At 35.6% G+C, this 13,138-nt stretch overlaps 2 protein-coding genes across 2 annotated transcripts in view; one reads left to right on the plus strand and one right to left on the minus strand.

The window, feature by feature from the left end:
• LOC150077658 (uncharacterized) overlaps nucleotides 1-907 on the plus strand; it is a 221,760-nt gene extending 220,853 nt beyond the window's left edge. The window contains exon 13 of the mRNA XM_090384750.1: nucleotides 776-907. Coding sequence (XP_090240876.1) covers nucleotides 776-780 — 5 coding nt within the window. The 3' untranslated portion in view covers nucleotides 781-907. The remainder of the gene's footprint in view (nucleotides 1-775) is intronic.
• LOC150077659 (dual specificity protein kinase CLK2-like) overlaps nucleotides 885-13,138 on the minus strand; it is a 377,713-nt gene continuing 365,459 nt past the window's right edge. The window contains exons 12-14 of the mRNA XM_090384751.1: nucleotides 12,458-12,537; nucleotides 6,844-6,931; nucleotides 885-1,293 (exon numbers count right to left, since the gene is read on the minus strand). Coding sequence (XP_090240877.1) covers nucleotides 1,081-1,293; nucleotides 6,844-6,931; nucleotides 12,458-12,537 — 381 coding nt within the window. The 3' untranslated portion in view covers nucleotides 885-1,080. The remainder of the gene's footprint in view (nucleotides 1,294-6,843; nucleotides 6,932-12,457; nucleotides 12,538-13,138) is intronic.

Raw genomic sequence — 13,138 nt, forward strand, 5'->3', positions numbered from 1 at the left:
TTTAATAGTACTAGGGACAAGAAATATGGACATGTGGGTATTGTTTAGACAACATTGAACATGGCCTGAATTTTGTTTGTTGCAAAACAATCAATAAAAATCTTTTTGAAAAAAAGATTATATGTAGCGATAGTTAATGTTATGTTGGCCTCAAACATGAGGTCCCCATTTTATATACAGTTGTGCCCCTGTATCTGCCGATTCAGTTACCTGTGGTTTACCACGGGGGAAAAAAAAAACTTAACAAATACTACTTGCGTGTCCAATATGATGCTTCCTTTTACTTTTTACAATGTTGCCTATGGTTTTTTGATCACCAACATAATGGTTCTTTAGAGATTTAATGGATGCACAGTTTTCAAACTTTTGAATAATTTGAAAGCACAACTCATGCATTTGCCCATCATTTTTGCGATTTCTAAACAAAAAAAAAAAAAAAAATCCAACACCCCTGCCATAAATAACAAAACAACTGACATGTCTCACTAAATCAAACTAAACATTTGGTCTTGAAATGTCCCGGTAAATAAATCGAGGGTCTGCTGTACTTTATTATTACCATATTTAATGTTGGTAATGTCTTACTGTGTGTTTAATTTATCAATCAAACTTTATTGTATGTATGTACAAGAAAATCACGTATATGCAGTCAGCAGGTGTTCGCTTATATCTGCAGTCTCTGTACTGTGTTTTTTTCAGATGAGTAGCTGAAAGAAAAAATAATTTATTATTTTTTCATTTCTTTTCGGTAATGTTTTAAAATTTTATTTTGCAGGGTGAAAATATGACCTCCACTTCCAAAAAGAGTGGGCAACCGAAGTAATGTGGAACTTATGAACTGTACATTGTATTTGTTAGTATTAAAAAATAAATGTAGACAACCATTTTATTAAATGTATTGTATTTTGTGAAAATCATATTACATTCCTTTATACAGAAGACTGCAAAATGTCTATAAAAGCAAACACGGAAATTCACACTTTGTACATGGGGTGTGGTCACGGAAACCAACCAGATTTGCTCAGTTCAACACTTTTCAACAAAAAGCACTTGAGGTAAACTTAGTATTTTGTGAACAGTTCATCTGCTAAGGCTATGAGACCGTCCTCTGTTTTCTGTGCTTGTTTTTTTCTCATCTCGAGTGTGGAGTTTTAATTCTGGAGGTAGCTTGGCAAAAAATGGATGGTTCAATGTTTCGGCCAATGTGATACGTTGGGAAGGTTCGTATTCCAGCATCCTGGATACCAGTTCAAATAGCTGCCGATGTTCCTCTTCCTCTGAAAGCATGTACCTCTGGGGAGAAAGAGAGTGAAAAAAATTATGCAAAGAACTCAAACTAATTCATGGAAATGCTACAGTTAACTGATATTAAATCAAAATTAATGCCGGTAGAAACTGTTGAGAAAAAATAATAAATTAAACATAATGATTAATCAACAGGGAGGGAGAAGAAAAGTAGACTGAAAATTGTAGCAGAAAATTTCCAAATAATTTAGAAAATTCAATTCAAAATAATAAATCAATTTTAATATAAGAATTTAGCGCCCCCCCCCCCCTCCATAAGGTGCCAATTCTGAATTATGTGAAATATCACAATTTCACAAATAGACTAAACAAAAAAAAAAAAAAAAAACTAAACTAACTACAAAATAGACTGACCATTATTCCCCATATCAACGGTGGACCACAATGCCAATAATGGTCAGGGATTCACTGCATTTCAATTGCTAGACAAATCGCAGCAAAGGATCAGTCCGCCAATGTAGAAGATTTAAATAGCGGTGGTCCATATGCAGTGAAAAATAAAAATATAGAACAGACAGACTAGCACTCCAGCTTATATAGACAAATAAATAAATATAATACTATAGATGGCAGTATGGGCGCAGCATTAGCACATCAAACCCACTACTATCATCATAATGAAATAATTACTTCATTATGTGTATATATATATATATACATATCATATGAGGTGTAGCAATGAAGTTCCCTGATTGGTGTCGTAATCAAACTTCCTCCAAAAAAATTGTTACAGATTGTCCAGCAGGCTGACAAGTTGTAAGTGACAACAGTTTTGTTAATAGCAATAACATTGCGCAATAAGTATCAAATTTTGCTTTGAACAGAGTTTCAACAGAGTTGGAAAAGTTCTGGAAATTGTGGCAAGAGATCATTATTTGACCCTCAGAATGGAGACTGATGAGTTGGACATGAATAAGGAGATGATTTATCAAATGAAGATTTATGATTTATGGAGAAGGACGGTGTGTGCAAAATTTGTGTTCTGGTGCACTGTCTGGATGAGCAGAAGCAACTGAGTGCCATCATACAATGACTTCATTCAGATTTGCCAAAACAATCCTAATTTTCTTGACTATGGAGAGTGTTGGGTATTTCAGTACAACCCAGAGGAAGATTAGAGCATGCAGTGAGTTTGACCTTGTTGACAACAAGGCCCAGGACCAAGCCGATGCTGATTTTCCACAAACTAATTCACAAGGAATTTGTACCTAAAGAGGGTAGAGAGTCATTGTCGTGTTTTATGTACAGTTGCTTCAAAGACTACTTAAGTGCATTTTTTGAGAGAAAGGCTCTTGTTGTGTAACAATGCTCCCCCCCCTTCTGCACCTGTAACTAAGATATTGAAACATGGCACTATACGAGTCAACCATCCACCCTACCAGTTCCCAAGGTGAAAACTGCCCTCAAAGGAAAGAGATTTCATTATATTGAGGACAAAGAAAGATGTAACAAATTAAACAATTTTTTTGACACTTTTGCTGACTATTTTTAGAATGTTGTAATAAGTGCATTTAGTCAGATGGTTGTTACTTTGAATAAAAATAAAACCATTTTCGTATTCTTTTTATTGCACCAGTCCAGGAACTCTATTGCTGTACCTATGTACACCATAATACACAGTGGCCTCTATCCATCACCATTTCCATCGTATAAGGCACTGGTCAGGCCACACCTTGAGTACTGCATACAGGTCTGGAGGTCTCATTTTAGGAAAGATGCGTACTCGTTCCAGTAGAGATGCTGGAACTAGTACAGAGAAGGGCAACAAGATTAGTAAGTGGAACAAATGGTTGCAGAACTTAAAGCCTTTCTTGGCTTATTTGCATTTGTAATCTGCAATTTCAGATTACAAATCTGCAAATTCCTGCGACGTGATCTGATCGAGGCCTTGAATGGTTTGAGCAAGCTCAATGCAGATGGGATTCTTCCTCTTGCTCAGACTCTGCACCTGAGGGGGCATAAATTCAAATTGAGGAAAGGCAGTTGTAGAATAGATGCACAGAAATTTGCCTTTAGCCAACAGGTGGTTGATTGCTGGAACAAATTTTTGGAGTGTAAAGATGGGTGAAACGGGAGGTGTTTTTTTGGCTGATGCTATATAAGCTTCTCATATGCATCTACTAATGCTAACTAATCTGGTTAGCTATTCTGACAGGCATTCATCAGCTGGATGTAGGAAATAATTTCATTGTTTAATTGGATTTCAGCAAAGTATTTGAGCACATGAGAGGTTACTGTATAAGCTGGAATTACAGGGAAAATCCTTAGATGGATCATAGGAGGAAGAGAACTGTAATTAATGCTTCAGATTGGGCTAACATAAGAAGTGGAGTTTCCTCAAGGAGGAATGCATGAGACGGAGACTACTGTTGTTTTTGATTTTTCTTAAAATGGCATAAAATGGAGGGATAGAGGGCAAGATGTCAAAATTTGCAAGGACAGAATTCAAATATGTGCTTTACAGAACCTGGCAACAAGGCACCTTAAAGGAACTTAATATCTGTAAGGCTCTGAGAAATAAAAATACAATGAATGAGGATAAAATTTCCACTGTTATTAAATGATTCCAAAGAACTAATTAAACTAATTAATGGCTGTAACTACAAAGGCCAATTTGATGCAAGGAGGGATATTTACTTTTTTTTTTTTTTTTTTTTTTACTGAAGCAGCAAAAACCTATAATTTCCTTGCACTATATGGCTAATATGAAACCTTAAACACCTCAATCAGGCATTTGAAGCTTCACAATAACTTCTACAGATATATGGTTTACAAACACTGCAACTTACAAAAAAACTGAAGTTTCTCTTCATAAGAGACTTACTTCTATGGCAGCATTTCTCAAACTTTTTCAGTCATAGAACACATATTTATGAAACACTTACACAATACACAAGTTTAGTGGGAGTCAAAGAACTGTTTGCTAATATTTTATTACATACAACACACTGTGCATCAGGAGCATCTTTATTTCCAACACACCTAAAGCCGAAATTCAAATAATTATCATACTTTTATTTTAGTCTTTTATTAGTTGATTCCTGTTTTTTCACTTCGGATTTCTGGGGAACAAAAGGCTGCGATTGTTCATCCTCACTTTGAAGTGTGACAATATTGTGTTTGTTTTCATCAACTACAGTTGCACTACTAGATCTACTTGCTTCTTGTTTTAAAGTTCCTTTTTTCAACCAAAAATCCATGGTCATTTATTTTAATAATAATATTTTGAAATACTGATAATTAGTAAAAAAAAAAAAAAAACAATTTTTATACAAGCGAGTTTAGTTATGATATCGGTTTGCTTCCCCCTCTTTCTCAACATGTGTACTTCAGGCTAAATTGCATGAGTAGTACTATATTGCTACTGTTTCGTAGATGTCATTACCTCTATGCATACTTCTCAAAGCCCGCAAAATAAGTGTTCTGCAGTCTATTTGATTATTAGTCTATGCCAGTATATAATAACCGAAAAAAAAAAAAAAATGTTAAATATTATAATGATACAAAAGTGGCGTACAAATATGCAAAATTTATTTATTTTATTTTATTTTATTTATTAATTACGATTTTTCATGGAACACTAGTGTTCTGCGGAACACAGTTTGGGAAACACTGCCTTATGATGTGCTTGACCAATATTGTTCCTCCTCTGTACTCACTCCACCAAGTCCATATCTTTCTAGTATGGGATCTCCAAGCCTGTATGCAATATTCAAAGTGCAGCCTAATCAATGTTTTATATAGTGGAATACAGTCAGTCCTCGTATAACACGTGTTTACATTACACGAATTCGATCATACACGATTTATAAATAGGGGAACGATATCTTATATAACACGAACCAAATTCACTTTTGTCTTTACAAGAAATGGCAGTCGAACGCGGAATCATCCCAACTGAACGCAACATGATAGGAATGAAGAGGAGATTCTGAAAATGTATTTATGTGTTTTATATCAGTGAAGGGGAAACACATTTCACCATAATAACGTAAAATTCCAGCTATCGGTATTATCGCGAATGCAATTAGATCGAGTTTACTACCAGTTTATAACAGATTCCACTAGCAGAAACGCAACTGGAAATTGTTTTTATTGTTTTTTGGTAGTAACCCCTAGAAATGTGCTTTAGTAAAATGTGAGGTGTTAATAGTGTATCTCTGCCTTTACGGTGTTGTTTATTCAGTTGCTACATGCGCGCAGCTTTGTTTATGTGTATCAAGCATGCCTCCTCGTTTTGTAATTGTGCTTCATTCCCTAAAAATGAGTAAAATACTTAAAAAGGTGTGAAAAGGAAGCGTCCTGGTGAAGACACTGCAGATTCAGACAGAAAAAAAAAAAAAAGAAGCAATATCGATAAACAGAGGCGGACTGGGTCAAAAATTCTTACCCGTGAAAATTTGTAGTGTCCTCACACTAGCGTTTATGGCCAAAATCACACCGGCCACTGGGGATTCCCCTGTAAGGCTTATAGCCAATCTGCCACTGTCAATAGCGAAAAAATATGAAACTGTGAAACGCTTTGAGCAAAATGAAAGACCATGTGATATTGCACATGCTACAGACCTAAATGAGGCAACGCCGAGAATTACAAAGAATGCAGAGAAAAACAACTTTCATAGCAGGAACAATTCAAAGTGTAATTAAAAACCATTAGATTAAGACACAAAGAATTGGTAGAGATGGAACGGCTGTCATCTTTTTGGATAGAAAATCAAACAAAAAACAAGTTTGCTTACGATAGAAGCAAAAGCATTAGCAATATTTTATTCATAAAAATATGTATTTTTTATTATATAATAAAACATATAATAATAATAAAACGTATTATAAAAATTATTTTTTATTACGTATTTTAATCGTTATAAAATATGTATTTTATTACAATTATTTATTGTGTTTGGTAATGTTTTGGTTACCAATGTTCAATCTTGGGTGGTCGGCACATAACCCTATTTTTCCCATAGGGCCTGTTGTTTATATTGCACGATTTTGCATTGCACGAGGGGTTTCTAGGAACACAACTATCGTGCTATACGAGAACTGACTGTAATCGGATCTGTCCTAGCAGCTACCTACATTTCAAAAAAAACTTCATAACTGATGATGTAATTATTCCCAAGTCCTTTTCATTATGAAGATAGCTGATAATGAAAAGGGCTACTGAAGCATTTTAGAGTTATCAATATGTAGATTTAAAGTGGATAAAATATAAAGCTGGGAAGATATTTTAATTATCACAAAATAATGAGGATGTGTTTGACAAATATCTATTTTACTTTTTTGACATATGTAGTTGTGCCAGAGTATAAATGAAAACAAGCAATGTTTCCTTGCACTGTTCTCTCATTTTATTTATTAAACCAGTGATAAACACATAGCAGATGCACACAAATAAAGGTTATAATAGACCAGCAAAACAAATTTTAAACCATAAGCTCCAAATGAAGGACCATTTTGCTAATGCAAATAACTAATTAATATGGTAATTTATATTTATCTAATTACAAAAAAAAATGATCAAATGTAAGTCCTTACCCTTAAAGGCTTGCAATTTTCTCTTACATAACGACCTGCTGAACTTTTTTCATCCCATTCCAGCCTTCCATGGTAGAAGTATTTTGTCCTATAAATATAAATTTTATATATATATATAAAATTCTTTTTTTTTTTTTGTTTTAACTTTTATGAATATAAAACACATATACATATGTATATATGCTAATTTTATATTTATATAAAGAATTAGCATGTTAAGGTTATAATCATTAAAGTTCTTAAAGGACCAAAGGGCTAGTAAATATTTGGCAGATTTTATTAAAACAAATGGCAAAAAATTAATAAGCATCTAAATTGTGTCTACAGAGCAATGGACTTCATCCTTCCCCTTAAGTGGAATGAAAGATCTCTTTCTAGAGCTATGCAGTGCAAAGAGCCCAAATGCTCAACAAGAAGCAAGTTTTCTACTCTTTATTATGTTCAAAATTGAGTTTGGTTTGATTAATAATTGATTTTAACAAGTTGATAAAGCACTCAAACCTACAATTTTTTAAAAATTATGTTTATTTCTAATTTGGAAATTTACATTATGGAGTCAAATGTTTTTGTGGTATATTCTTACCGCTTCTTTAGTAAACAGGTGTCTTTGCAATGTCACTGTCACAAAAGGTTTCCTAGATCACAAGTTCTTATGATCCAGGCAACCTTTTGAATATAACACGAAATGTTTGATTCCATTATGTAAAAAGTAAAGTGCAGCCATTATCAACCCACTGCAGGATGGAAGCCTCCTCAACAATTCATGCTGAGGGAAATGGACCATAATCTGCCATGCTGGTCCACTGCGGGTTGGCAGATCGACCGTATTCAGCAGTCAGGGGCCTGAACCCCCGGTCTACTCAAAGAGCGTGTGCTACTGCACTCCCGCTCCTGCCCACTCGGCTACTATGTACATGTTTCCAAATCAGAAATAAACTTTATTTAACCAATGTAAGTTGAGTGCTTTATTATCTTCAAGTAAAACAGTTTATAAATATAAATTTTATATATATTAGTATTAGTATTAGTATTAGTAACGGCCGTATGGTGCAAGAAAGCCTATGGCTTATGCTGCACCAGCCAAAAAAAAAAAAAAAAAAAATCCGAACAAAACAATGATAAAAACAAAAATTAAATAAATAAATAATAATAATTAATAAATAAATAAAAATAATAAAATGAAATTAAAAATTAAATAAAAAGGAAATTAATCCTATCATCCTATGCGCTTCCCTTACCCGAAAGTACTATCCAGATGACCTTTGAATTTCCCCAAACTGTCGGCCTCCACCACCCATGAAGGCAACTTATTCCAGTAATTTATAACTCGCTGGCTAAAATAAAACTTCCTGCAGTCCAATCTAAACATTTCCCCGCGTAACTTGAATTTATGTCCCCTAGTTCTAGCATCATTTATAATCTTGAAAATTTTGTCCTCTTTCATTTTACTGATGCCTCTCAGAGCCTTGAACACCTCAATCAAATCTCCTCTAAGGTGTCTAGTTTCCAAACTCTGCAACCCACATATTCGAAGTCTTTCTTCATAAGGACGCCCTTTTGCCGATCTCACCAGGCGAGTTACCCTTCTTTGCACCCTTTCAAGAAGCTCGATGTCTTTCTTTAGGTGCGGTCTCCATACTTGAACACAGTATTCCAAGTGTGGTCTAACATAGGCCTTATATAATGGGATTATCACGTCCCTATCTCTACTTGCAAAAGTTCGATAGATCATCGATAGGACACCATGGGCCTTCCTTGCAACCTGTTTACAATGCTCAGAGAATTTCATGTCTGACCGTATCGTAACACCCAAGTCCCTTTCCTCCAGTACTGGGTTTAGTTGAACTCCACCAAGTGAATAAGTTATTTTGGGATTACTGTTTCCCAGGTGTAATACCTTACACTTTGTTGGATTAAAGCACAGCTGCCATTTTTCTGACCATTCTTGAAGTCTATCTAGGTCTCTCTGAAGAAGCTCAGCTTGACAGTGATCATTAACTACTCTACCAATTTTAACATCATCTGCAAATTTAGACATCACGCCCTCTATCCCTTCATCAATGTCGTTTATGAAAATTAAAAACAACAGTGGTCCTAATACTGATCCTTGGGGAACCCCACTTCTTACATCAACCCAATCTGAGGAATAGCCATTTATCACAACCCTCTGCCTCCTGCCCTGAAGCCATCCTTCTATCCATCTAAGGATTTTCCCAATGATTCCAACCTGTTCCAGCTTATAAAGCAACCGCTCATGTGGGACTGAGTCAAAAGCTTTGCTGAAATCTAAATAAACAATGTCGAAATTATTTCCTAAATCCAGCTCGTGAGTGACCCTTTCGAAATAGCGAACCAGATTTGTTAAACATGATTTTCCCTTTACAAAACCATGCTGAGTATCCTTGAGAATTTCAATTCTATCCAAATGATCCTGAATTCCACCCTTGATCAATGCCTCCATGATTTTCCCTACTACTGAAGTCAGACTGACAGGTCGATAATTTCCCACTTCACTTTTAGAGCCACCCTTATGTATGGGAGATACATTTGCACTTTTCCAATCCAAGGGAATCTCCCCAGAGTCTAGTGATGCTCGCATAACCAGCCTCAGTGGTTCAATGCACTCGCTTGCCGCCTCTCTCAAGATTATAGGGTATATTCCATCAACTCCAGGAGCCTTACTAGTCTGTAGGCTTGAAAGTTTTTTCATTAAATAATCTTGCGAAATTTCAATATCATTAATTACATATTTTTTAACTTCGCTCCCACAATTTCCCATTGCCACAAAAGGCTTTTCATTTGTAAATATCGATGCAAAATAACTGTTGAGTTCATCTGCAACGGCAGCTGGTGTATTTATTACTATCCCCTTTCCCTTACGTAAAGGTCCGATCTGGTTTGTCCTGCTCTTCTTGGCATTTATATATGTGAAGAATTCTTTATCCCCCCTCTTTGCTCTGTTTGCTAGTGATTTCTCATAAACTGCCTTTGCCTGTCGAACCTTTTCTGTGGCTCTATTACACATAACCTTGTAGCTGTTATAGGCTTCAGTACTTTTTATTGCTCTGTAACGTTTCCATGCCACCTTTTTCTGCTCAAGTAATGTGGCAACTTCACTATTCATCCAACTTGGAACCCTTCTCGTGGAGTATTTTTTTAATGGTATATACGCATTCAAGGCATCTGTGATTAATGTTTTAAAAGCGTACCACAGTTCAATTGTATTCATTCTCTGCGCGATATCTACCCAGTTAATAGAGGCCATGTAGTACCTTAAGGCATCGTAATTTCCTTTTCTGAAATTAAAACCCATTCCTTTGCCTTTTACTTCTGCTACCTCTCTCGTCATCATCCACCGTAGAACTCCGTGATCACTTCCTGCTACTGGTTCCTCTACTGTCAGCCCTGTAAATATGCACCATGCCACTTGAGAAATATCTAAGATTGTTTTATAATTTTTGCAAGGTTCAGCCAGAAAATAAAGGTTGAGATTTGGTTACATGCCAATTGAGATATGCTACATTCTTATCTTGAATAGCCTTAGCACATTTATTGGAAAAACCAAGGTTAAGATAAAATACAAGATTTTAAGGTGGAATGCAGAATAAAGGATTTCATTCCTACAAGAATAATTTCACTGACATCCACAGGATCAGAAGACTTAAAGCTGTAATCAGACTAGAGGTACCAAGATTGTACACATAGCTTTGTTCTGGAGACTAAACGAGGGTTTCTCTACTCCTTGCCTCCAATAAATAAAGTGGTTGTTCTGCACTCATTTGATGAGTTATCCACCACATATCATTGCCTGATGAACAGGGAAGGTGTTGGCCATTCCTCCATGCAATGTGAGCACCACATCTCAATCCCTGCTTATGTTGGTTTACACTGTGTTTGTAAGCTCAATTATACTAGGTGTGCAATGTTGCTTCACACATGGGGATATTCTAACAGTCCCACATCATACAAGTGTGAGCAGAGGATCTGCTTGATTTACAAATAGGACCTGAATATCAGTTCTATCAGTGTTTTAGTCACAGGTAACAGCCCTAGTTACAATACTTGAAAGAATGGCAGTGACAAGCCTCAGGGCAAAGCTGATCTGAAAGAATGCCATAGCTGGGAAAATCACAGGGCCAATGAAAGAATACAACAGAGTGGAATCTAGATAGAAATAGAATTTTCAAGCATGGTTTTGTAAACAGAAAATCATGTTTAACTAACCTGGTTAGCTATTCTAACAGTATCATTCCTCAGTTAGATGGAGAAAAAATTTTAACATTTATTTGGGCTTTAAAATATTTCACTCTCCCATGTGAAAGGTGAATGGATAAGCTGGGACATGCTGGAATCACGGGTAAGTTGACTGAGGAGTGGAGGAAAAGGGTTGTGATTAATGAATGTGCTTCAAATTGGGCTAGGATTGTAAGTGAGGGGTCCCTTAGATATTGGTGCTGGGAGCACTGTTGTTTCTAATTCTCTTAAATGACAGTGACAAAGGGATACAGGGAGAGATGTCAAAATTTGTAAATTATGTGAAGGTTGGGAAAGTGGTTAATGACAAGTGTCAAGCAGTGCACTTTTTCAAACTAACTTAGGCTTCAAGGATGGTTAGATAACTTGCATCTATGTTTTAATACTGTAAAATGGTAGGTTTTTCACTTGAGAAATAACAGACTCAAAATAACTTTATACACTTGGAGGGGTTATATTAAAAATAATATAGAAATGAAAGATTCAAGGGTGAGACATTTTCTATACAGTAAGGCAGGTAGCAAGGAGGATCCGTGATATCCTATCAATGATTTATCAAACATTTTAGACATGAGGTTATAATCTCATTTTTAAAAAGCAATTTCGAGAACAAGCCTTAAAAAAAAAAAAAAGTTTTTTTTGAATAGGTTCAAAGATTTGCGATATACCTTGTTGTGACATCTGCAACAGGGTGCACATATGAGGAAAGCCTTCAAGTATGTGCTATACAGAGCTAGGTGGTGCCTTACAGGGGATATGATAGTAAACTCTGAGAAGAGATAGTAAAATGAGTGAAGGTGAAATTTTCATGGTTATGAAGCAGATAAGGCCATAAATTTAGATTTTACAAGTGCACATTGGATTGTAGGAAGCTGTTTTAGCCAGTTGCCTTACAATTATTGTAATAAATTACTTTCATGAACTAAAGATGACAGCTTGAGAAAATTTAAAGGTCAGCTGGACTGGCATTGATGTGAAGAATGAAACACAAAGATAGTTTATTTTATTTTAAGCTGCTGCAGCAAAAACCTGGGGCTTCCTTGCACCATATGACTATATACATAAAAGTGTGTGTTATTCACAGGCCAACTTAAAAAAAAGTTGGCCTGTGAATTTGAACCCAGGCCAACTTAAAAAAAAGTTGGCCTGGGTTCAAAAACTCAACGTAATTCAGGGGAAAAATCCTACAAACTCAACCAAAGGAGATTTTTAGGAATTCCTCCAGTCTCTGATGGGTTGCAAATGAGGAGGAACCTTTGGTATAAATCTGATTATATAAACCATGAAGGTTACTGTCATATCACAGAAATTTTAGGTATTACTTCGATATTTATGATCAAGTTACCAAAAGATTACTAACTTTGTTTTTCGGCACATTCTATAAGGAAGTGGACCTAAGATACGTTCCATCATTGCAAGATGTTCTCTATTATCATGAGTCTGTAAAGAAGGAAAGGAAAGGAATTTAATTATAAAGGTTCCAAAGTAAAAGTTAAAAAAATATTTACAGAATTCTTAGTGATCATAAGAATTTGTAACCTACAACAATATTGACTATGTATAATTTAAAAATGTTAAAGAGTGCACAGATTTAAACTCTAATACAACTAACATTACTTGAAAATCTTCAAGACTCAAAAATTAAAAAAAAAAAAAATACGTGTGTGTGTGTATATATATATATACAGGGTGATTCACTACCAGTGCGACAAACTTGCAGGAGGTGTAGGGGACACAAAGACGAATCGGAATCACATGGCATTGCAGGGTCCGAAATGCCTTCGTCATGCGGGAGGTCGCGTGAGCAAAGAAAAAGAACAGAAACAGCAACTCGTTAGTGTAACAGAAATCATTTTAATGATAAGTTTTACATTGGCAAAAAGCCATACTACAGAAGGTGTTCGAAAGTTCAACCAGAAGCAGTCACACAGGCTTAACAGCGCCACCACATGGAACCCCTAAGGTTCTGGAAGATTCCTGGTGTGTCTTGAATCTCCCCGGCAGCTACAGAGATGCGAGCGATGAGGTCTTCAACTGAATC

The sequence above is a fragment of the Mastigoproctus giganteus genome, chromosome 11, assembly GCF_048544385.1.
Source record: "Mastigoproctus giganteus isolate SK-2022 chromosome 11, ASM4854438v1, whole genome shotgun sequence".
Classification (NCBI taxonomy): Eukaryota; Metazoa; Arthropoda; class Arachnida; order Uropygi; family Thelyphonidae; genus Mastigoproctus; species Mastigoproctus giganteus.